The 24,160-nt window shown below is 35.3% G+C and overlaps 1 protein-coding gene across 2 annotated transcripts; it reads left to right on the top strand.

Annotated features, from left to right (window-relative positions):
* Positions 1–9,802: 9,802 nt before the first annotated feature.
* On the top strand, positions 9,803–18,693 carry LOC134840708 (dynein regulatory complex subunit 3-like). Of its 2 annotated transcripts, XM_063856697.1 has the most exons (3): positions 9,803–9,871; positions 10,604–10,751; positions 16,297–18,693. In XM_063856697.1, exon 3 carries the CDS (start codon positions 16,306–16,308, stop codon positions 17,881–17,883), a length of 1,578 nt encoding a protein of 525 aa, XP_063712767.1. In that variant the 5' UTR covers positions 9,803–9,871; positions 10,604–10,751; positions 16,297–16,305; the 3' UTR covers positions 17,884–18,693. The 2 variants fall into 2 exon arrangements, with proteins under 2 accessions (XP_063712767.1, XP_063712768.1); XM_063856698.1 differs by lacking the exon at positions 10,604–10,751 and having other exon boundaries at positions 9,850–9,871.
* Positions 18,694–24,160: the final 5,467 nt, after the last annotated feature.

The raw sequence follows: 24,160 nt of genomic DNA, 5'->3' as shown, positions 1-24,160 counted from the left end.
CTAAAATTGATGTCTAAATTGTATGGGGCTATCAACGACCTCTGGTTGAGAACGAAGTATCAAGCAAACCTCTCGAGGTAATTTTTATTTTTGGATAATACTGTACACGAGTTCTGACAAAGCAGAAGAGAAATCGCGAAAAATTACTCGAGTTTTTTTGACAGGACGCACAATTACTACATTTGTTTGCACATAAAGAGGCTCATGTGTCAATCGAAGACAGTCAAAACTAAAGCACAGGAAGCTGTCTATATTCGCAGAACGCCGGCGCTGAACACCAAAGACGAGTTTCGCAGTTATACACTGAGTTACGTCTTCTAAGACTAATCCTACATGCGGGTTATTTTACTTGCGCGACAGTGTTTCTGTCCTTTTTCTTGCCTGCCTTTTAGGTTTTTTGTTCATTTTGTTATAAATTTGCATGTTTTGACTCGATGTTCATAACTGAAGACGATTATTAAAATCGAAAAGCTTTTTTTTACCACATTTTTGTTGACCATTTGAACAGTTGGCAACAATTTCTGACAACTTGAACAGATTAAAGAATAACTGTTATATACTGAACCGGGAACGAAAGTTCCCTCGGCAAAAAACCTAGAGATAGTTCCTTCTATTGCATTGTTGTAGGGAATTCTTTCAGTATATCGGAAGCACAACTTCGATATGCCTGCGCTAGATTTTCTGCTGACTTTACACTTTCTCTCGAGAATGGGGGGATGATTTTGATTATTTGGATTTGTTTTTATCTGCCGTCGATTTGTTTGATGTTAGCGCATTTCTGAATTTTGTCTCCGTTTCAATCAGCACTTTATGAGTAATTGGTAGCTGAGGTTCCGTCAATTGTTGTTGACTCATGATTCGATTTACTCGTGGGGGGCAAAAAAAGCCTTCACCCGGAGATATACTTGAAAAAAAATTAGGCTTTTCTCTTTCAAAATGTAGAAATCAGAAGGCAAAAACATGAACTAAATTTTTTTTTTAAATCGTAAATTAAATTTGCTTAGTTAAGAGTTTCAAAATCAATATTAACAACAAATAACATCATATTTGTCGGAAACAATTTATCGAGTTAGTAACCTAATTGTAAACACAAGAAACACCTTCTAAATTGTTGAGAGCTCATCTAGATAGTTTCTGAACTGTTTCTGTACATTTTTTGATCAAATGGATACGGGGTGTCCTGATCGTCAAACTGTTTTTGTTCTTTCTGTGACTTGTGTTTAAAATACATTTTTTAATACCGGATACAGAGTATCCTGGTACGCTTGATATATCTACCTTCTACTTTTTAGCAGTTTTTGTTCAATTGACATTACTTTTACCGGATACCGGGTATCCTGGTTTGTTGCTGAAGTGTAACATGTCCTTATAGTTTATATCAGAAGGAGCAATTTGTATTTCTTATCTTCCATACTTGTCATGACACAAATGTTTGCAAGTTGATTTTCCATGACGTCGATGATTTTGAATATGCACCACGAATAACCGCAACAACATACTTAAGCCTTGCAATGTTGGTTGATACAAAAACATCACGCCAATTGTTAATCTGTATATGTTTTTTGAAGGTTGTAGCGATGTACAACTGAAAAGTAGGTGTTCGAATGTTTCGCATTCTAAATTACAATCGAAACATTCGGGGGCATTCTCAAGAAATAAAAACCACCGCTTTTCTCGATCTTTAAAAACAGCGTACGCAAATTTATAAAGAAAGTTTTTTCCCATACATCAAGCATTGAATTTTTCCAAACTTTGCCTGTAAATTTAATCAATTCTTCTTCTGAACAGAGGTAACGATTTGCAGCAAAACACAAGCGGGAAATCGCAGCTCTATGAAAACTACAGTTTTGTAAGCAGAAATAATAAACACCTCGCGATTTTGTCTGTACTGTTATAATTAAACGGCTATTGTTAATGTTTGAATTAATTGCAAAATCACTCGAACTTATTTCAATAGAGATGTTCGTATTTCTCAACAAATTTTTAATTTCTTTCGAGAAAATAAATCCTGTTGGTAACAAACTATTTTGATCTGACATATCAGAAGCAAAGAAATTGATAATTTTTAGACTAAAAAGTTTAAGTTGTAGGCATGTTAAGCCTACCCAACCATCTAAGATGGGGTGATATAAAATTTCTTTCCTTATGTCGAGTCTGCTTGATTTTTTCAATTCTGTGTTTAATAATTCTTGGCATTTACTAACAGTTTCCAAGTTAACTGTAGTATGACGAGCCAAATGAAAAAATTTAGGGAGAACATAAACTGACAGTGTTAATGATTTGGCCCTCAAAGATTTACTTAGTGAAATTAACCCGCGATGTTTGTGAATTTGAGAACTCAACAATAGTTCAATATTTTCAATTTTTTGGGAAGTGTAAAACAAGAAACCAAGTATTTTTGTTTCCTTGACTGTTTTATAGGGTGATAAATCAGGTATGGAAAGCACTTCATTTTTACTTATGTTAATCATCATTTGAGTTTGTCTGCAAAATGTATCGATTAAGCTAAACAACCTGTCAATACATCGGATTTTGATAAGGCAAGTTATGTCGTCTGCATATGAAACTAATTTGGGGCAAAATAACCAGAAACCTTCAATTGCTTCCGTAGATTCAATTGCTTGAAGAAGGGTTCGATAAAAACTATGAATAAAAGTGCGGAAAGAGGACAACCTTGTCTCACACCGCGATGAATTTTGAAGCTGGCTAATAAAAAAACCATTTATCTCAATTACTGCCTTTGAGTCTAAATACAAAGTTTCAATATCTCTAACTGAAAACTCATCAAGGTTTAACCCTTTCAAAATTTTGATGAGACGTTATTCTGTCAAACGCTTTAGAAAAGTCTAACTTTACAGCACATGAACCTCTGTTAGCCAATCGTTCTGGAGTAATCGCTTTTTTCAACTTTCGTATTGCTGTGTGCAATTGTCTTCCAGGCAAATACGCGTGCTGATGGTTTTTTACAACTTTGCAAATGTCTTTTTTAATTCTATTACAGACTATATGGGCAAAGATTTTCGCGTCAGTATTCATGAGGCTGATGGGGCGAAAATCTTGTACTGCTATGGCATTTTCAGATTTCGTAAGCAGTTTGATTATTGCTAAGCAAAAACTGTTTGGAAGTTTTCACCATGATCAAAATGATTAAAAACTTTAGCTAAAATTGAACAAAACTCATCCGTAAAAGTCTTATATAGCTGAGATGTAAGGCCGTCTGGTCCAGGCGAGCTTTTCAAATTCAATTTGTTTATAGCCAATTGAATTTCATCTTCTGTAAAGTAATTATAGCCATCATGCTCATTATTTTCGAGTTAATATTTTGATAAAAATGTCATTAGTAGTTGATCGGAGTCTGTTGTAGATTCATTTGAAAAAATATTTGAAAAATACTTTCGAAATTGATTAAGAATATCCTCATCCGTATGATAAACGTTCTGATCCACTTGAATTCGCTTGATTGAGTTAAATGTGTTCTTTGAGGTCCATTGACTACAAAATTTGGCCACACCCTCAAATGTATAGCTGAGAGTTTTCTGAATTTTTCGATAATCCGAAAAATCTTTTTCCTTGGAAACTTTTTGAAGATTTTCCAGCACCAAATGATATTTTTCAATCAAACTAGGGTTCGGACTTTTTTCGCTGTGAATGCAATTTCTGAGAACATTTCCGTGATACTTCAATGTTTTAAGTTCTTTCTGATCTACACGCTTTTTGTTTTCTTGAATAAACCTGAGAAGGTCACAAAAATTGTGCTGGCGTTGTTTTTTAAAATTTCTTCATTTAGTTTCCAGTAATTAGGGCCGCGCTGATACAAGTTAGATGGCTTAACAAAAACGTGTAAGAGTAAATGATCAGAAAGTGATATTTGAGTGCTTATCCTAGAGTCATTATCTGTTTCGAATTTCATAAAAACATAATCTATGAGCGCCAAAGTTTTATGTTGTTTGTCATACTTTGTATAATCACAAAAATCATTCTTGAGTGCAAAATCAACAAAACCAAAACAATCATGAATTTGTTCTTTGAGTTGGGTAAATGGTTTGATACGTGCATCATTTAACTTAAGTATTGAAGAACTGTTAATATTGTCATAACTCAGCGCATTAAAATCACCCATCATGATAATTTTCGAATTATTAGGAAAAAATTTGATGCTTAATTTCAGGGAATTCAAAGTTGCTTGGATTGAATTTGGGTTTGCATAAACGTTGATAACAAACCAATCAATCTTGACAAAATTTAACAATTGAAAACCAGTACTTGAAGCAACTTTTTTTGCAGGACTCAAGTTTGATGACCATAACATTAAGAAACCACCAGAATTATTTGAGCCCGGTGTGAAATCGAATAAAACATTATCTTTATCCAGTAAACTCAGTTGTATATTTGTAATTTTGTTAATTTTGCTTCCTGATTGCACAAAATGAAACTGTGCGAGTTTTTTAATATTTGGCATTTTTTGATAAGTGAGTGTAATTTAGCTGCATTTCTATGCTAAAAATATTAACGCAAAAAACATCTGGTTTTTCGCACATAGAAATTTTGCTAACACTTCACTCGAACCAAGTCTTCTCCGTTATTTTTAGATTTCGTTTTAGGCCCATTCTTCCGTGTTAAAACTGACCAAGAGGTTGGTGAAGTTTCACGCTCTCTTTTTGTAAGCATTCTTCCGTCAGAGGAACATTTTCGTTTGTTATTTTCGATATTTAAATTGTCTTTTTTTTCTTTTGCTGAGTAAGAATGAAAATCTACGACCTGATTGTTGAGAACCTCATCCTTTTGTTTTTCTTCGCTTGGAGTTGCTACACTGTTTGTTTTAGATTCATTTATCAAAACTCTAGATGGTGGTGTTTCGACATTCTTCATTTTCGGTACCATTACAAAACTTATCGCTGGTTGTTTCGTCATCGTTTTTTGTCGTCGCTGGCATTATTGGAGCTTGGTTTTTGTGGGTACTGATTATTTGGATTATTGGTTATTTGGTTTCCTATGTTGCACCAATCATCGTGATGACCTTTTTCTTGGCGTCCAGACATCTTGCATTTTTGACATTCATGTAGTGAAGGTATGTGAAACGAGATTTCTACACCTTCCCACATTTTAAAGCCATCCATTCTCGATTTGTAAGACCAGTCTGTCAGCTTTTTCTCTTGTTCTTCGTTTTGAATTTTAATTTCTAAAATGGCTCCTCCTGTGTAAACATACTGACCCGGTTCAGTTACGATACAGGTCTCACATTGGAATATGGGGCTATGAATTATGTCTTCTGGCAATATGAGAATTAATTTCGCTTCGATATCGTTGCATACATAAGGCAAGTTCGACAATTTAATTTTGGCTAGTTTAGGAAAAATGTTTTTGGGTCTATGAGACCTTGGAAAGCATCCCATGGGAAATACCGTCCTGTTAAGTAGAATGATTCCTTCGCTTTTGATGCTAGTTATGAAATGCTCTGCTTCTGGGGGAGCAATTACTGTCAGTGTATGAAGTTTGCGGTCATCTTTCGTCACAGTTTTTGTTTTTGAGATTGTCAATTTCTGTTGCATTGTTGTGGGTAATTGTTTATGTATATCGGAAGCACAACTCCGATAAGCCTGCGATAGATTTTCAGCTGACTTCACAATTTCTTTCGAGAATGGGGGGATTATTTTGATTATTTGGATTTGTTTGTTTCTGTTGTCGCTTTGTTTGCTGTTAGCGCATTTCTGAATTTTGTCTCCGTTTCAATCAGCACTTCATGAGTAATTGATAGATGAGAATCCGAGTTTATGTTTTGATAAAAATGTCATTAGTAGTTGATCGGAGTCTGTTGTAGATTTATTTGAAAAAATATTTGAAAAATACTTTCGAAATTGATTGAGAATATCATCATCCGTATGATAAACGTTCTGATCCACTTGAATTCGCTTGATTGAGTTAATTGTGTTCTTTGAGGTCCATTGACTACAAAATTTGGGCACACCCTCAAATGTATAGCTGAGAGTTTTCTGAATTTTTCGATAGTCTGAAAAATCTTTTTCCTTGGAAACTTTTTGAAGATTTTCCAGCACCAAATGATATTTTTCAATCAAACTAGGGTTCGGACCTTTTTCGCTGTGAAAACAATTTCTGAGAACATTTTCGTGATACTTCAATGTTTTAAGTTCTTTCTGATCTACGCGCTTTTTGTTTTCTTGAATAAACCTCAGAAGGTCACGAAAATTGTACTGGCGTTGTCTTTTAAAATTTCCTCATTTTGTTTCCAGTAACTAGGGCCGCGCTGATACAAGTTAGATGGCTTAACAAAAACGTGTAAGAGTAAATGATCAGAAATTGATATTTGAGTGCTTTGCATAGAGTCATACTCTGTTTCGAGTTTCATAAAAACATAATCTATGCGCGCAAAAGTTTTATGTTGTTTGTCATAATTTGTATAATCACAAAAATCATTCTTGAGTGCAAAATCAACAAAACCAAAATAATCAAGAATTTGTTCTTTGAGTTGGGTAAATCGTGTGATACGTGCATCATTTAACTTAAGTATTGAAGAACTGTTAATATTGTCATAACTCAGCGCATTAAAATCACCCATCATGATAATTTTCGAATTATTAGGAAAAAATCTGATGCTTAATTTCAAGGAATTCAAAGTTGCTTGGAATGAATTTGGGTTTGCATAAACGTTGATAACAAACCAATCAAGTTTGACAAAATTTAACAATTGAAAACCAGTACTTGAAGCAACTTTTTTTGCAGGACTCAAGTTTGATGACCATAACATTAAGAAACCACCAGAATTATTTGAGCCCGGTGTGAAATCGAATAAAACATTATCTTTATCCAGTAAACTCAGTTGTATATTTGTAAGTTTTGATAATTTTGCTTCCTGATTGCACAAAATGAAACTGTGCGAGTTTTTTAATACTTGGCATTTTTTGATAAGTGAGTGTAATTTAGCTGCATTTCTATGCTAAAAATATTAACGCAAAAAACATCTGGTTTTTCGCACATAGAAATTTTGCTAACACTTCACTCCAACCAAGTCTTCTCCGTTATTTTTAGATTTCGTTTTAGGCCCATTCTTCCGTGTTAAAACTGACCAAGAGGTTGGTGAAGTTTCACGCTCTCTTTTTGTAAGCATTCTTCCGTCAGAGGAACATTTTCGTTTGTTATTTTCGATATTTAAATTGTCTTTTTTTTCTTTTGCTGAGTAAGAATGAAAATCTACGACCTGATTGTTGAGAACCTCATCCTTTTGTTTTTCTTCGCTTGGAGTTGCTACACTGTTTGTTTTAGATTCATTTATCAAAACTCTAGATGGTGGTGTTTCGACATTCTTATCTTCTTCATTTTCGGTACCATTACAAAACTTATCGCTGGTTGTTTCGTCATCGTTTTTCTCGTCGCTGGCATTATTGGAGCTTGGTTTTTGTGGGTACTGATTATTTGGATTATTGGTTATTTGGTTTCCTATGTTGCACCAATCATCGTGATGACTGTAACATTCGTCTACTGCAGTCACACATGAGGCTTAAGAAAAATAGGCCCTATAACCACTGGCTCAAGGGTCAGGGACACTATCTCTTGTGTTTTTCTACCTCAAGAACGGTCGGAGCCAGTTCGGTTCGCTTATGACATGAGACTACGACCCGTTACAGCTTAAAGGCTACTACTAAAATATCCCCCCACTCTAGAATTAGAAACGTCCCCATACTTAGGTCTCTAGATACCCAAAATACATGAACGCCGTTAAAAACCGGGTTGGAACAATCCGTTAGGTTACTTTTTATTAGACAGTGTGACTTTGATCCATTTCAGATGGATCAACCTAAAACTCGCCTTACCTCAACATAACAATTACAAAACACACTCTAGAATTTAAATTTGTACTCACATAGCAGCACGCTCAAGAATTGGGAAAATAATCCAGTCAGTAACTAACTCAAGAAATAAATAACTAAGAGAAGTTTAATGTTTTATAGTTTGGACAGCAAGGATAAGTTCATGCTCTAGAATTTGAGTTCTCTTGGACCGTTGGGACACTCCAGTTGTCCGCCTTTCCGCTGAAGGTTCACTCTGGTCCAACTTTAGTAATCGCTCTCTCGGGGATACTCTGTCTTCTATTTCAAGTAGGACAGCTCTACTCTCGTTCACTATGATGGAAATTGCGAATAGCAATTTCCCACTCGTTTTTTAATTGACAACTTCCCCGCAATTGTTCTAAAATTGTTCTGATTTCTTTTTCTGATTTTCAGTTGTCGCGAGAAAATCGTGCATGACATGTTCCTTTCGAAATTTTGAAAAATTAAATTTCACTTCAAAATCAAGTATTTTCTGCTCTTCTCAAGGTCAAACTTCCAAATATGACCGACTGGCACAGACCTTTTTCTTGGCGTCCAGACATCTTGCATTTTTGACGTTCATGTAGTGAAGGTATGTGAAACGAGATTTCTACACCTTCCCACATTTTGAAGCCATCCATTCTCGATTTGTAAGACCGCGTCAGCTTTTTCTCTTGTTCTTCGTTTTGAATTTTAACTTCTAAAATGGCTCTTCCTGTGTAAACATACTGACCCGGTTCAGTTACGATACAGGTCTCACATTGGAATATGGGGCTATGAGTTATGTCTTCTGGCAATTTGAGAACAAATTTCGCTTCGATATCGTTGCATACATAAGGCAAGTTCGACAATTTGATTTTGGCTAGTTTAGGGTAAATGTTCTTGGGTCTATGAGACCTTGGAAAGCATCCCATGGGAAATACCGTCCTGTTAAGTAGAATGATTTCTTCGCTTTTGATGCTAGTTATGAATTGCTCTGCTTCGGGGGGAGCAATTACTGTCAGTGTATGAAGTTTGCGGTCATCTTTTGTCACAGTTATTGTTTTTGAGATTGTCTTTTTCTGTTGCATTGTTGTGGGGAGTTGTTTATGTATATCGGAAGCACAACTCCGATAAGCCTGCGACAGATTTTCAGCTGACTTCACAATTTCTTTCGAGAATGGAGGGATTATTTTGATTATTTGGATTTGTTTTGTTTCTGTTGTCGCTTTGTTTGCTGTTAGCGCATTTCTCAATTTTGTCTCCGTTTCAATCAGCACTTCATGAGTAATTGATAGCTGAGATTCCGTCAGTTGTTGTTGACTCATGACTTGGTTTTACTCAATGGGGGGCAAAAAAGCCTTCACCCGGAGATATACTTGAAAAAAAATTAGATTTTTTTCTTTCAAAATGTAGAAATCAGAAGGTAAAAACATCAACTCTAAATATATATATATTTTAAAATTGTAAATTAAATTTTTTAGTAAAGATTTTCATAATCAATATGTACAACAAATAACATCATATTTGTCGAAAACATTTTATCGAGGTAGTAACCTAATTGTAAACACAAGAAACACCTTCTAAATTGTTGGGAGCTCATCTAGATAGTTTCTGAACTGTTTCTGTACATTTTTTGATCAAATGGATACGGTGTGTCCTGATCGTCAAACTGTTTTTATTCTTTCTGTGACTTGTTTAAAATAATATTTTTAATACCGGATACAGAGTGTCCTGGTACGCTTGATATATCTACCTTCTACTTCTTAGCAGTTTTTGTTCAATTGACTTTACTTTTACCGGATACCGGGTATCCTGGTTTGTTGCTGAAGTCTAACATGTCCTTATAGTTTATATCAGAAGGAGCAATTTGTATTTCTTATCTTCCATACTTCCCATGACTATATTGCACGTGTGTTTTTTTTTTCAATTATTTCCAAATTGAACGATGTCAAGTTTTCGAATTCACACGAGTGATGCTATTTTTTCATGACTCCACTTAAAAAACCCTGCTCAGAATAAAGTTTTCTTCTTTCTACAAAACAGTCGTTCGCTAATAAGATTCTTAGGTAATCATAAAGAACAGATATTGACATCTCTTTTTTCAAGTCAAGATAATTTTAATGGGTGACAAGCCGGAGCTAAGATTTGGGGAAACTATGACAATTGATGTGGTATGATTTTGATTGGTCGCAAAATAAGAGTTATTTTTTGATTGTCTTTTTTAATGATTGAACATGATTGTCTTTTTTTATTGTTGATCATTTAGCAATAATTTGTTTTTCTTCCGTTAATTGTTTTCATTAAACTTCTTCAAGAGTTTTTTCTATGTTGTAAAAATTCCGATTTTGGATTTCAGATTGGTTCGGTAAATCAAAGAACCCTATTTGGTTTGACTTACTTTTCGTTTTCTAACTTTGTAAGACGCTGAATTTATAATTTTTATGTCTTTTGAACACAGATTGAGCTTGTAATGTAATTATTATTCATGTCTCAAGTTTATCTATTCACTATTTCTTGAATTGTTCCATTATTTTTGGCGTTGTGGCGTTTCTGGTAGTGATGCAATCATATGATTCTATAATTTCGGTTTCAAATAGCTTATGCGCTACAATTTTTAGACGAGCGCATGCATGATAGCTGAAGTTTAATAAGCACATCATGATTAAGTGAGCTTTTGTTTAATCCTAAATGAGGAGCCTCCATATTAGGGCTCCCGGCTGGCTGCTCAAATAAGAAAAGGAAAACCAATTTCTCTGAAGCATAATTCACACGCTGCATTTTAATGTGAATTTGTTTAGGTTTCGACTAGTTGATTCACAATGATTGCTTCTCTCATACTCCCAAGAGCCTTGAAAAAGCTTGTAAGAGGCTAAAATTGATGTCTAAATTGTATGGGGCTATCAACGACCTCTGGTTGAGAACGAAGTATCAAGCAAACCTCTCAAGGTAATTTTTATTTTTGGATAATACTGTACACGAGTTCTGACAAAGCAGAAGAGAAATCGCGAAAAACTACTGGAGTTTTTTTGACAGGACGCACAATTACTACATTTGTTTGCACATGAAGAGGCTCATGTGTCAATCGAAGACAGTCAAAACTAAAGCATAAGAAGCTGTCTATATTCGCAGAACGCCGGCGCTGAACACCAAAGACGAGTTTCGCAGTTATACACTGAGTTACGTCTTCTAAGACTAATCCTACATGCGGGTTATTTTACTTGCGCGACAGTGTTTCTGTCCTTTTTCTTGCTTGCCTTTTATATTTTTTGTTCATTTTGTTATAAGTTTGCATGTTTTGACTCGATGCTCATAACTGAAGACGATTAATAAAATCGAAAAGCTTTTTTTTACCACATTTTTGTTGACAACTTGAACAGTTGGCAACAATTTCTGACAACTTGAACAGATTAAAGAATAACTGTTATATACTGAACCGGGAACGATAATTCCCTCGGCAAAAAACCTAGAGATAGTTCATTTTTTTTATGATTTAAAACCAAGTGCATGCGGCCTCAGATTTGGGCTAGTTGGAAAACAATATGGAACCATCATTAAGTTATATCAGTTATCCGGAAACACCGAAGTACAAAGGCTTAAATTTTCAGCAGAGCCCATTTAAGCTTAAGTTGTGAAAAATTGAAAATCTTTTTTTTTTATTGTTTTTCTGTTCATTTTTTTGAAAAAATGCGGATTATGCCTTATTTACTATAAATATCAAAGATACCTAAAATCTTGGCGTTCTTTTAGATTCTTTCATCACACCACGAACAAAAATTTGAAATGACTGTTTTTTATTTTATTTTGTTATTGCACAGCAAGCGGTTTCCTTTGTGTCAATGAACGGTATTAAGACACTAATTCCGGCCGTGTAGTTTTTTTAGTGAAAAGTCTTAATTTTTGAACACGCTGACTTTTTTGCGGAGCGGCTTTTAATTTCTTTTTTGTTCAAGTCAACATATTTTGTTAAAACGAAAGCAGAAACGCTGCTCTCTTATGAAATGAGTGTTAATTGTAAAGGTTTCTTAAAAATGCAGAGTAAATTCTCAAATTTAGTGTGATGTTTTTTGTCTTTGAAATTAAAAAATTCTCCTCTAAAAGTATAATATGGTTTTCTGGTTTCCTTGAGTTCATTGAAACGTTAAAAGATTTTTAATAGCTATGTTAAAAGACTTCAATTGTTACTGATTACAAGGTAATAAACAGTGAAGAAGGTTACCCAGAGACAATAAGTAATACTATGGAAAACAAGTCGGATCAATGTTAAATTAAAAACGTTTTCGCCAATACTGCCATCATCAGTTATCTAGAACAAGAATTTTTTTTTTAATAGTATAACTAGGATCAGCTTTTCTATCCTCGGGAGTGTTTTTACGCATACGAGGGCGCTAGTCATTCGAAAAGCTTAATTTTTAAACAATTCAAGTAAGATTCAACAATGTCTTATAAAAAAAACTAAGCTTTTGGAATGACCCTTTATTGCTTAAAAAGTATCCCAATGATAGCAAAGCTGATCCTATTCTGCTAGTAGTTATTGTCTCTGGGTAACCTTCTTCACTGTTTATTGGCTTATTCCTGTACAGTGTTTTTGGCTGTTAGTAAGGGTTCAAGTCTTTTAACATAGCCAGCAAAAAATTGGAAAAGGTTCAATGAGCTCAAGGAAGGCTTTCAAAGGGGAACTTTCTAATTTCGAAAGCAAAATAATCACGGTAAATCTTTTACAGGGCTAAGATAATGTGTAAATTTGATGAAAATGCGTTTAATGCGGCTAATGTAAATGCTTAAGTTTTGAAGTTATGCTTTTTTGATTTATTACACAAACGAGCTTGCGAATGTAAAGTAAAATTTTTACTCATCTTTTTTTCAACCAAAATGCCAATAAAACGCTCATTTGGTGGCACTCACAATCTCTGGCAAAAGAAATTTCATAGCATCTGTTCTCTGCTTTATAGGCGGCTACTATGTGCCGTTCTTCAAACAAAAGTTACGCAAAGGGAAAGTCGCGAGAATTTTAATCTACTAATCTAGCTTCAATGCCACATTTATCAATAGTTTTATTTATATTTGGCGGTATTTTTGCTGCATTGGCAATTTATGAGCATCTGTAGCTGCTTATCGGAGGCTAGTGCTGTGGAAGTTTCAAGGGCTCGTGGCGCAGATTCGAAAACATGAGACTCCCAATCTCGAGGTCGCAGGATATCGAATACGACACTTAACAAAAGTTCCACTAATTAGAAGCTTATTTCAATTTTTTTTCTCGCTTTTTAGAGCTGACTTTTATCGTTTTCTTGTTTGTGTTTGCCAAGTGCAGCTTGCTTCGCCTCTACGTATAATTATTTTACAGTCCTTTGATCCATTATCGTGTACTGGATCCCATGCCATAAATTGCTAGCCTGTAGTACATACAGCTCTCTGGAAAAAGATTTCTAGTTAGAAACCAAAAAAAAAATGAGCCAGTTGACTTTATAGCAAAAAAAATGATAGCCGATTCTTGTTCAAGTAGCCTAGAACATTCCGACCACAATAATAAGAAAAACTCCAAAAAAAGGGTTAGTGAAGTTTTCGTGCGTGTTATGATCAGAAAACTTTAGAAACCCGTAGAAATTTAGTGAATTACACATAATCGACAACATTTGGTTTCGAAAACTGAATAACAAACGAAAATCGAATATTTTTGCAGAATTATTTTTTGATTTTTGAAAACTTGGTCTATAACTTAAAAAATTCCAGAACAAGGCTATGATATATCTTTCGACCCATTCCAATGATTATTTTTGGTATCTGATTTTACGGGGGAAAAAAGGAAAAATCTAAAACGCACCCAAAGACAACTTTCCTCCCCATTTTCAACAGTCGGAACATTAATTTTGGAAGTTCACATTTTAATTCACAGATTTTTTTTAAAAAAAATTGTCGTTTTATAGGCTTGGCGTGATAGTAAGAAAAAGAAAATTTTGTTTTAAATTAAACTAATCATAACACTTTTATACAGTTTTGAAAAAATGAATAACGAAACCGGGAAATTCATTCTAATAGTTGCAGAATTTTTCAAAAACAAAAACAACTTTGTCTAATCAGGGGCAGATCCATCGAGGCGATGGCGGTGGACGCCCCTGCTCATCAGGGATTTGTTCCACTCACCAACCAAATGGTCTCCCTTTGGTAGTATTTTATGACACCCATTTTTGGCTGACCAACTCTGGCGCCAATATATACCAACTTTGAAGAGGAGAGAGCGCCGAAAAAACGCAATTTTTTTTGGTCAAAAATTTCCACCAAAATCTGTCAAAACGGCAACTTTGACCTGTTCTTTCAAAAGCTTGCATACGGCAAAAAATTTTGTCAACAAAGGGTCTTTACGAGGCCAAACTGTGTATTCTGTGCATTGTAAGCGGATTCCGCAACAGGCCCAAATCAGATTTGTCGCGGAATCCGCAACATTGCTACATTTCTTTGATCTTCTATGCTGTTTTGGATTCCATAGAAAAAAACCTAAAACACTGTACCGTTCAAAATTGCTCCAAAAATAGGCAAATTTGCGGAATCGAACATACCCCTGTCGAACATACCCAACTTCGATCTCAATTCCTGTCAACCAATTGCTACATTTCTTTGATCTTCTATGCTGTTTTGGATTCCACAGAAAAATACCTAAAACACTGTACCGTTCAAAATTGCTCCAAAAATAGGCAAATTTGCAGAATCCTCAACCGTATTTGCGGAATCCAGAAAAGTTTGTGGAATCCACAAACAAATAATAAGACATGTGTATAGTTGAATTGAGCTGTTGCGGAATCCTTAACTATGAGCGGAATCCGCAAACTGTAAGTGGAATCCTCATTTTGTTTGTTGATTCAGTTTATATATATGTATGTGTAGTAGCGTTTAAAATTATATATTATAATTACTACATTGGTCAGCTACCAGTTGGAATGCCAAACGTTCGATCTCGATTCCTGTCAAACACCCAACTTCGATCTCAAACCCTGTCGAACATACCCAACTTCGATCTCAATTCCTGTCAACCATACCCAGCTTCAATCTCACTTCCTACTAACACTTAACTTCGATCTCAATTCCTGTCTTCTCAATTCCTGCCAATTGAACAAACGGAAGTAAACTTATTCATCAGCTCTCAAATACTGAATCTCAAATACTGAATCCCAAATACTGAATCTCAAATACTGAATCCCAATTACTGACCTATTTTGGCGATATATCTTCAGGACTCTGTCATCTCATTCTAAATACTATCTTCATCATTTGCATTCACGCTCCCAATTACTGAATCTCAAATACAAAATCCCAAATACTGAATCTCAAATACTGAATTCCAAATACTCAACTAAATTGGCGATATGTCAACCCATTAATGAATTAACACAATTACCGAATTAACCCAATGAATTTATTCGGTGTTGTGGTTCCAAAACTATGATTCCAAAAACTGCTTGCAAATACTTAAGTGTGACATCCATCGATTTAGTTAACCAATGTTATAAGATTTTATCGTGGATTCCGCTGACAATGGTTAAGTCCTTGCTTTTAAATTCCGCAAGTGCATATGCAAGTTCAGTAATAAACAATTTTTTTGAATTCCATTACAGTGTGTGGAACCCGCTTACATTTTCAGATTCCCCGTACAAATTTTGCGGATTCCACTTACCTTTGCGGATTCCACTTACATTTTGCGGAATCCACTTACAGTTGCGGAACCCAGAACAACTAGCTATATTTGCTTGTTGCAGAATCCGCAACAAATAAAATGTGCCGACAAAATTTACGTTACAATTATATGTACGCGGAATCTACGTAAATCTTGTAGGTGGAATCCACTTACATTTTGGAACATGTTTTAATACTTGTCTCTAGAATCCAGGATCATACAGACACAAAATTGTGCGCCTAATTATTGTATTTCCCAGCGGAAAAGAAAACAAAAAACATCATTTTTTGGTCCAGTTTGCTCAACTTGGGTCGTTTTAAACCAAATTCAAAGAGCTTTAGCGTGATGTATTTTTTTCTTCGAAGTTCAAAAATTGGAAAATAAATTGCAACTAATAGTCTGTTTTCCTAAGTTCATCGAGACTTTTCCTTCTGTGTGCTGGCTATGTTTTATCTTCCCTGTGCTTCACCTGCTTTCATCATCTTTTTGTAACTTTCCATACTTTTGAAATATAAATTTTCACTCAAAATGTATATGTAAATTGTTTTAGGGTGCTTATACTTGGCGGATTTTTTGTCAACATTAATAGCAGATGTTGTATTAATAGCTGATATCGATGTTGACAAAAAATCAACAAAATGTAACCACCAAATATTTCAAAAAAAATGTTAAGCTACAAAATGAGGACGGAAGCAAGTACGGCACGGAAAAGGTAAGAGAAAGGAAAGCACCGCCGGTTGTTGATTAATCTTAAATAACTGAGATCAGTAATAATTAGAATAAGAGTCACAAGATCAGAAGCATATCTATTTTTTCTCTTTGTTTCAGACTACTAGCATGTCACGAGTGTACGATACAATAGAGCCGGCCGTCATCGATGACGTCATGTTGATGATGGCGATCAAAGAACAAGGACCCAAAAATCAAGCTGGAAAAATTGCAGACCAGGAAGGAATTGATTACAAAGACGTCATAAACTTGAGGCTCGACTTTCGAAACATTTTGCAGATCGAAAATCTCTGGAGTTTCTCAAGTCTAACAAGACTGTCGTTGGACAACAATATTATTGAGCGTATTGACGGCTTGGACAGTTTAGTGCATTTGGTGTGGCTTGACCTCTCTTTCAACAATATAGAAAAGATAGATGGGCTGAGCAGTCTGAAAAAACTGCAGGATTTGACTCTCTGCAGCAACAGGATCTCAAAAATAGAGAAGCTTGACTCACTCGAACAACTGCAAGTGCTCTCTTTGGGCTGCAATTTTTTGTCGAACTTGAATGATCTGGTGTATTTACGACAGTTCAAACATCTGCAGAGTGTGAATCTATCGCAGAACCCATTCTGTCAGAAGGAAGACGAGTACAAAGCGTTCACAATCGCCTACTTACCCAACCTGGTCTACCTCGACTTCCGCATGATCGACCCTGAATCGCGAGCTGCAGCCAAGGAGAAGTACTTCATGGATCTGGGACAGCTGGAGGAGGAGGAGGTGATAAGTCAGCGCAAGAAGTCCGAGGAGAAGAAGAACGTGGAAGCGCTGGAACAGCACACTCTGGCTTACGTGGAGAATCTCGACGGGAATCCACTGTACCTGGAAATGTACGACGAAGACTCGGATGGGAAGAAGCTGAACAAGCTTCCAAATATGGAAGAGGACATCCTCCCTGTTTTCGAAGAGAAGTTCTCTGATGTGTGCATGAAAATCTTCGAGTACGGGATGGAAGCGGCTGAGATCAGGAAGTCGGAAGTTGACACTTTTTTCACATGCATCGAAGAGGCCAAGGCAGCAAACAGGGCCAAGTCGGCTGATGCTGTGGAACAATTCACAAACTACAAACTGGACGTGTTCGCCATGATAACTACCACGAAAGAGCAATCTCATGTGGACTCCTTGGTTTCCAAGTTTAATGAAGAGATCCAGGCGCTGTGGGACAACTTGATGACGCTGGAGCTGCAGCTGGTGGACCAACTTGAGGACACCATCAAAGAGTTCGAGAGAAACTTGGCCGATCTGGTGTCAGGCTTTCTGGAGAAAATCCAGGCGCGCTTTGTCCAGCTGAGAGAACTGGAGAACACGCATAGTGAGAAGCTGCTGGAGATCTCCATCAACATGTTGGAGAAGATTCTGAAGAGCGAAGTAGATGCGGACCAAATCACGGACGACTTGCGAGAACTGTTTGTGGACAAAGACAGTGTGACGAATGCAGTGAGTGCGTCACACGACAGACACCTGTACGTGATCGACGCCAGAGAAGACAGAATTGTGAGTCGCATCAACAGCTGGATGACTGGACTGATAGACCAGGTGCACGCCAAGGAGGAGATCGAGAGGAACCGGAACAGAGTGGTGGAAATAAACCACCTCTGCGACAACCTCAGAGATGAAATGGAGGACCTAGACATTGTGGCTGTATAAACACTAGAACACTGTCTGTCCCCAACTTAAGACCACAACCAATAAGACGACAGTTTTTTCAAACACACCTTCAAATGACAATCAAATGCTTGCAATCATAAAAATTGTTTTCGCCGCTCACTTTTTGTTCAAGTTTTTATTCCCAGAAGTTTTGAATAAGAATCGAATAATTAGAGGGATATAAACTGATGTATTTCTTTGCCTGAATGCTCTGAATGATTTAATGTCGTCCTAATGTCTTAGTTTAGATAGCAGCTGTTTAAAAAACTTACCAGCTAGTTTAATAAACAAACACGGTGTAAACAAGCATGGCTAAAAAATTAGACGACAAAGCTTTTGAAAATGTTTATGGAAAAATGAGACGGTGAAAAACGGTGTTCAGAAACAAAGTTTTAATCAGCGTCTTGGTTTTCACAGTTTGCATGACTAGATGTGAATAAAAGTTAAGCAGAGAGGAAGCTAAAACCACACAAGTGGTCGCCTCCTCGATAACTTGTCGTCTTGTTGTCCCGTTGTTTTATGTAGCCAGCATAAAACAAAGTAGCCAAGCAATAAAGTAGGAGCATTAGCGCTATTTGACTTTCCACGTTTTCTGCAGTAAAAGTTGTCCCAAGAGTTTAATTAGACAAAAAATGTTTTATTCATGCACAGATTCCGTACTCGTGCACAAAAATTTGACTCCTACTTTAATGCTGACGAAATCAGGTCATAACAATTTAGAATTAATTTTTTTATTGTACAAAACCAACTCCAGTTTAGTTGCATAAATTCTGACGCAATGAATTTTTTTTAATTTACTTCTTCCTTCTATTTCTTAATGTTCCGATTTTTGAAGAAAATAGACGGAATATTTGTGCTTGGGTGGTTTTTATTCAGTCTACAGGCTGAAAGATTATGATGCCTGAGCTCAAAACTACAAAAGTATTTCGCTTGTGATCATTTTTTGTCAAATTGTAATCATTTGTTACATGTGATCATTTTGGGACAACTTCAACCAATTTGAGACAATGGAGGCGCGTTAAATTTCCACTTTTTCAATACTTTGTTCCTGGTAAACAGCTTGTTCAACAAAGTCGCTGAATCATTTTACCATCTGAAATTTCTGACTCTGTACTTTTGTCAACTATCCACAATTTTTTGAGCATGCTTGCATTTTAAATGCCTGTTCTATTCAAACTTTGTGTGCAACGTTTATTGTATAGCCAACTCTGATTTGTTTTAAAATCAATTTTTCTTTTTTTCTGCTCAATCAGCTAAAATGTCACGGTAAAAATTATATAGGCTTTGTGGCCACATTTTGAGTTGTTTTTAGATCTGTGACTTGTCCACTTGTGTGTGTGTGTGTGTGTGTGTGTATGTGTATGTGCGTGTGTGTATTAAGGTGAGGACTTTAATTTGTGTTTTTTTTTGTATTTTAATGAAAACATTTTTTGACAGCTGTGGTATCTGAAGTGTTGTCGGTTCTGTAACCGCTTCAGTAGTTTTTTCTGATTCTAAATTAAAATTAAATTTTTTTACTTAAGTTTTATACCAGACAAATCGAGAAAAACAATCTTGAACTTTGGTTAAGTATAGTTTCTTTGGCATTGTTTTTAATATTGTACTGCATTTGGCGCGAAGCTCCGAATTGCTTTTGTGTGAAAATTGGCAACCTAAATTTACATTAAACACCTAAAGGATAGTCGCAACATTCAAGTCCTTGATCTGATACGAGCAATCTTCTTCATATTTAGTTTTCTTGTGAAAGAAGTAAAAAAAATTGCAGAAATTGATTTTTCTTTGGGTTTTTTCCGGCTTTCGATGAAATTGACGAAATATTTCTGCCGGCTGCGAAATCATTCCAAACTGAATTGAGATAAGCTAGTTTATACTTGACATTGCGTGTGGAGGAAAGATTTGCGAAATTGATTTTTTCAGCAATTTTTATCATGTTTTTAACAAAAACTACTTCAGCTGCCATGAAGGACATTCGTCACATTAACAGTTTTGCACTGATCCGAAAATTCTTGTGGTTTCGGCCTTTCTTGAGATGCGGAACAGAACCATGGATCAATGTCGGGTTTTTGTGACTCAGTTTTGACTGCTCCAAAAAAACTCTCAAGGATCAAGTGCCGTATAATTTCAAACAGCTAGTAGACGTAATTCGGATACCAACAAAATTGAGAAAGTTGTTTAAGTGCTACTCAAAATTTGCCCAGAATTTTTCTAACTCTTTTTCCAATTTTTTGCAATTTTTTTTGTTCCGACTTTCGTAACGATAGTAACGGAATATTTGTGCTCGTGTTAGGTTTTTTTTCTTCAGACAAATTTCGACGTTTTAAATTGTCGTTTTTGACGAAATTTTTTTATATCATTCAAAAGTTATTGTTGTCTTGAACTTAATTTTGAAAAGATATTCCACCTGTGATCATTTTTCGTAAAGTGTTGGGGCTATTAGTAAAGATTGCCATTTCGGCCAATTTGGGACAATTAACGCGCGATATACTTCGCGCTATTAATGCGTAAGCGGAGATTTAATCCGTCTTAGAAATTGTTCCAAATTTATGGAAGGAAGCTTATTTGCTATAATTAGTTTGTTACTAGAAGCGAAATCTATCACTTTATACTTTACATGGCGTGTTGGGTGATGGTTTTCACAAAAAATCTCAAATTAAAAAAAAATTCATTTATTTTATTTCATTTAATTTTTTGTCTTGTGATTTCACTTGTGATCTTTTGTAAAGCTATAATGCTTTGAAAATTACTAATTTGATGTATTTGGTATAACTAACGCGCGATATATTGCGTTCCTAATGCACGCGTTAGCGGCGGATTAATGCGATCCAATCTGAATTGAGACAAATCATTCGGTCGTTAAATTAGGATACAAGACGCCAAATACTTTTTTTTGATATTAGCGCGTGGTATGGGAAATGGGAAAAAAAAAGATCATAAAAAACCTTCTTTCTTTTTTTCAATATAGTCAATTTTTCTAACAAAAACTTTTAAATTGACCTCAAAGTTCAGGTAAAACATTCAGGGCTTCGTCCTGATAAACAGGCACTCTTGTTTAGCGTCTCGCACTGTTTTAAAATGATTAAATTGCTGGTCTCAATCGAAATTGTACCGCATTTATATATTGACAATTGTAAAACCCCCGTAACTTAACAAAAAATAATCAAAGGTGAAACAATATTTTTAAATTTGAGTTCAGGACAACAAACTCTTTCACATGGTATAAAAAATCTGCCGCCTGCTCATTTTTGCGACGAAATTTTTTATACTAAGGAGCAGTTTAACTGAAAAACGCCTCTGCAGCAGCGCTGATTTAAATTGTCAGGAGAAAAGGAACAAAGTTGGCACTTTTAAAAAATTGGTTCTCAAACTGCGTTGACTTCATAAAAATAACTTTTGAAAAAGAAATTGAAGTTGCTCAGCTTTTACCAGAATGATTAAGATTCTTTTAATTTAGCAAAATTGGAAACTAACTTGTCACTCCAAAAAATGAGTCAACCGATGAGAAAAACAGATATATATTGTTTTCAATGTCAGTACATAGACATGTTTGATAGCCAAAAATGTCAACTTTACTTTTCAAAATTCGAGCTTTTTGCCTTTAACCAAATGTGAAACGTTTTCCTCAAACTTTTGAATTCTTTTCCTTTCTAGAACTTGATTTGGCTGCGTAATAAGTTCACTGTGAAATAGTTTGCTCATCAATTGACTTGGTATTGTATGAGTAATTTGTGCTATTTTTGATTGACTAAAAAGCGCCAAAATGACCCTTTTTGCGGTAGAATTTTAGTTGCAAATTTTGCAAAATAATTGATACCAAAACAATTCTTGTAATTTTTTAGGCAACTTTAGTTCTTCAAATTTTATCTAATATCAACTAAATTTGCAAAAACACACGTTCAAAAACTCCAAGATTGCTTCTATGCTTGTATGCGAATTTGATTTTTTATTGCAGACAACTTTGAGACAGAAGCTCTGTCTAAAAACTAGCTGTTTTGCAAATTTTTCTATAATCATAATCCTAATTTAATCATTGGCTTTTGTTTGCTTGTTTGTCTGTTTCAATCTTTTTGCTAAAATCAGATATTCAAATCAATTTAGTCGTCCTAAAAAAAGTCAATTTATCAATTTTTTTTGAAAATCCGCCCCTTTCCTCGAGAAACTCCTAGATCCGCCCTTACATATCTATATATATATATACACATACAGGGGCGGATCTAGGATTTTCTCGAGGAAAGGAGGCGGATTTTCTGAGCTCTGCCAAAGCACTAAACAGATCCTGTTTTGACTAAATTTTCTGCGCCGCAGACAAAATTTTGCAAAACATGCCAAGAAATTAGGCCTTTTTTGGAAAATTCTTGCCAACAAATCGCGTTTTTTCGAGCGCGCTTCCCCTCAAAATTAGCATTAAAGAGCCTTCAGAAAGTTTTTAGGGTCAGTCAGCCTAAAATAGATGACTCAAAATCGTACAAAACTAAGGAAATAGTTGATGAGTTTTGTCAAAAGTAGTTTTCATGCGAAGTTCAGAACCAAGTTTTGCATAATTTGACTTCTTTTATTGAATCAATTGTTATCCAAAAACTACGGTATTAAATGTTAAGCAAGTAACTTCAAACTTTTAAAACAAAGTCTAGACAATTTTACGAAAAATAGGAGATTTAATTTTGCTAAAACTTCGTTGTTCTTTCAAAATTTTTTCTAAAACTACAGGATCAAGTGTTTACAGAACTCTTCAGCGCTTAAAAAGTCAGCTCTATCAGTCAGCGCTTAAAAAGATAAACTTTTTAAGCGCTGACTGATAGAGCTGACTTTTTAAGCGCTGAAGAGTTCTGTAAACACTTGATCCTGTAGTTTTAGAAAAATTGTTGATGCACTGAATGCCGACAAATATGACCCATTGGATCAAAAAAGTGGACCGTTTTGATGCAGGCAAAAAACTTAGCTCATTTTAGTATCAAATCACATCACTTTTTCTCCAATAATCATCCAAATTTTAAAATATTGCCTTCAGAAGTTCAATTTTGTTTCCTGCGTCCGAACAAAGTTCGAGAGCTGAAAAATTTTGGGTATTGAGTGGTACGAGAAATTGGGGTGTGGTTGTAAGTAGACGGTTGGTTTAAGGTAATCGTTGGATATTCATATATATATATATATATATAAAGTTAATATAAATCTTTTTCAGATTGAGACCAGATCAGAAATAACTTTCAGTTCCAGACATCTATACTATAAGAAACTAGCGTCAAAAATGGCTCTTGAAAAGTCGAGGTTTTTCTAGAGAAAAACGATCACGAGCTGAAAGCTTTCGGCAGATAATATTCAGAATTGAGCTGATTAACGAGTATACTTCAATATGATATCAACCAATTTGCCACTGATAAATTGGAGTTAGATTTTGTTCTGGCATGGCAACAATTCGTCGCAAGCGACTATTCGTAGCATTTAAAAAAGCGGCTAATCGCAGCACGCGACGACTCGTAGCAAGCGACAATTAGTAGCGGTAAAAGCTTTGATCAGATCAAAAGAAATTAGATGAAAAGGTTAAATTAAAAAACAAAGAAACTAAAAAATCAAAATTGAATGAGAGGCCCTCAAGTTGCTTGCGAATAGTGTTGTTACCATCTGGAAGGCTCAATGCCATCCCTCCACCGAATTGTTGGTTTTCTGTCTCCCATTTTTTGCGTTTTCGAACAGGTTCCAGAGTAAAATAGGGAGTTGCCCAACCCCTCTGCGTCCTCGGTTCAACTACACTAACTTTATTCCTAGAGTTTCGTTGCTCACCTTTCCGCTCTAATTCATTAGCATGGTTTTTTTTCAACTCATTTGTGTTGTTTTTTAATTTTCAAATACAAGTTTTTTTTGAAGCTTAGTGTTACGGTTAACTATAAATTCTTGTTTTTTAAAATTATTTCTCAAAGTTTTTGTCAAAACTATCTGAGAAAATAATAAAAACCACCAAAAGCAAACACAAACGGAGTTAATTGAGTTTAAAAAAGCTGGAACACGAGAAAAGTTTAACTCGCCTAATGATGCACAAATAGTCTATGAAAATTTCTAAGTTTCATTTTCTATAAATTTTTTATGAAGTTGTGTTTCACAGTTTGCTATAATTTCTGAGAACTTAACTTACTTTTTTCGGTTCAAAATTTCTTTCAAATTAGTTGTCGGACTTACCGGTCAATTTATATTTTGATTGACCACTTAGCGATACGTGACAACCTGCCTCATTTTTCGATTAGAAAATAGAAAAATCACAGATTTATAAACCATCAAGCATGCTTCG

This window comes from Symsagittifera roscoffensis, chromosome 2 (genome assembly GCF_963678635.1).
Source record: "Symsagittifera roscoffensis chromosome 2, txSymRosc1.1, whole genome shotgun sequence".
NCBI classification, from domain to species: Eukaryota; Metazoa; Xenacoelomorpha; order Acoela; family Convolutidae; genus Symsagittifera; species Symsagittifera roscoffensis.
Note: the sequence above shows the minus strand (reverse complement) of the source record. Positions and strands in the feature narration are given on the sequence as shown.

What these genes read in the sequence shown, in the direction of transcription:
- LOC134840708 (XM_063856697.1), top strand. Translation starts at nt 16,306, where the DNA reads ATGTCACGAGTGTACGATACAATAGAGCCGGCCGTCATCGATGACGTC.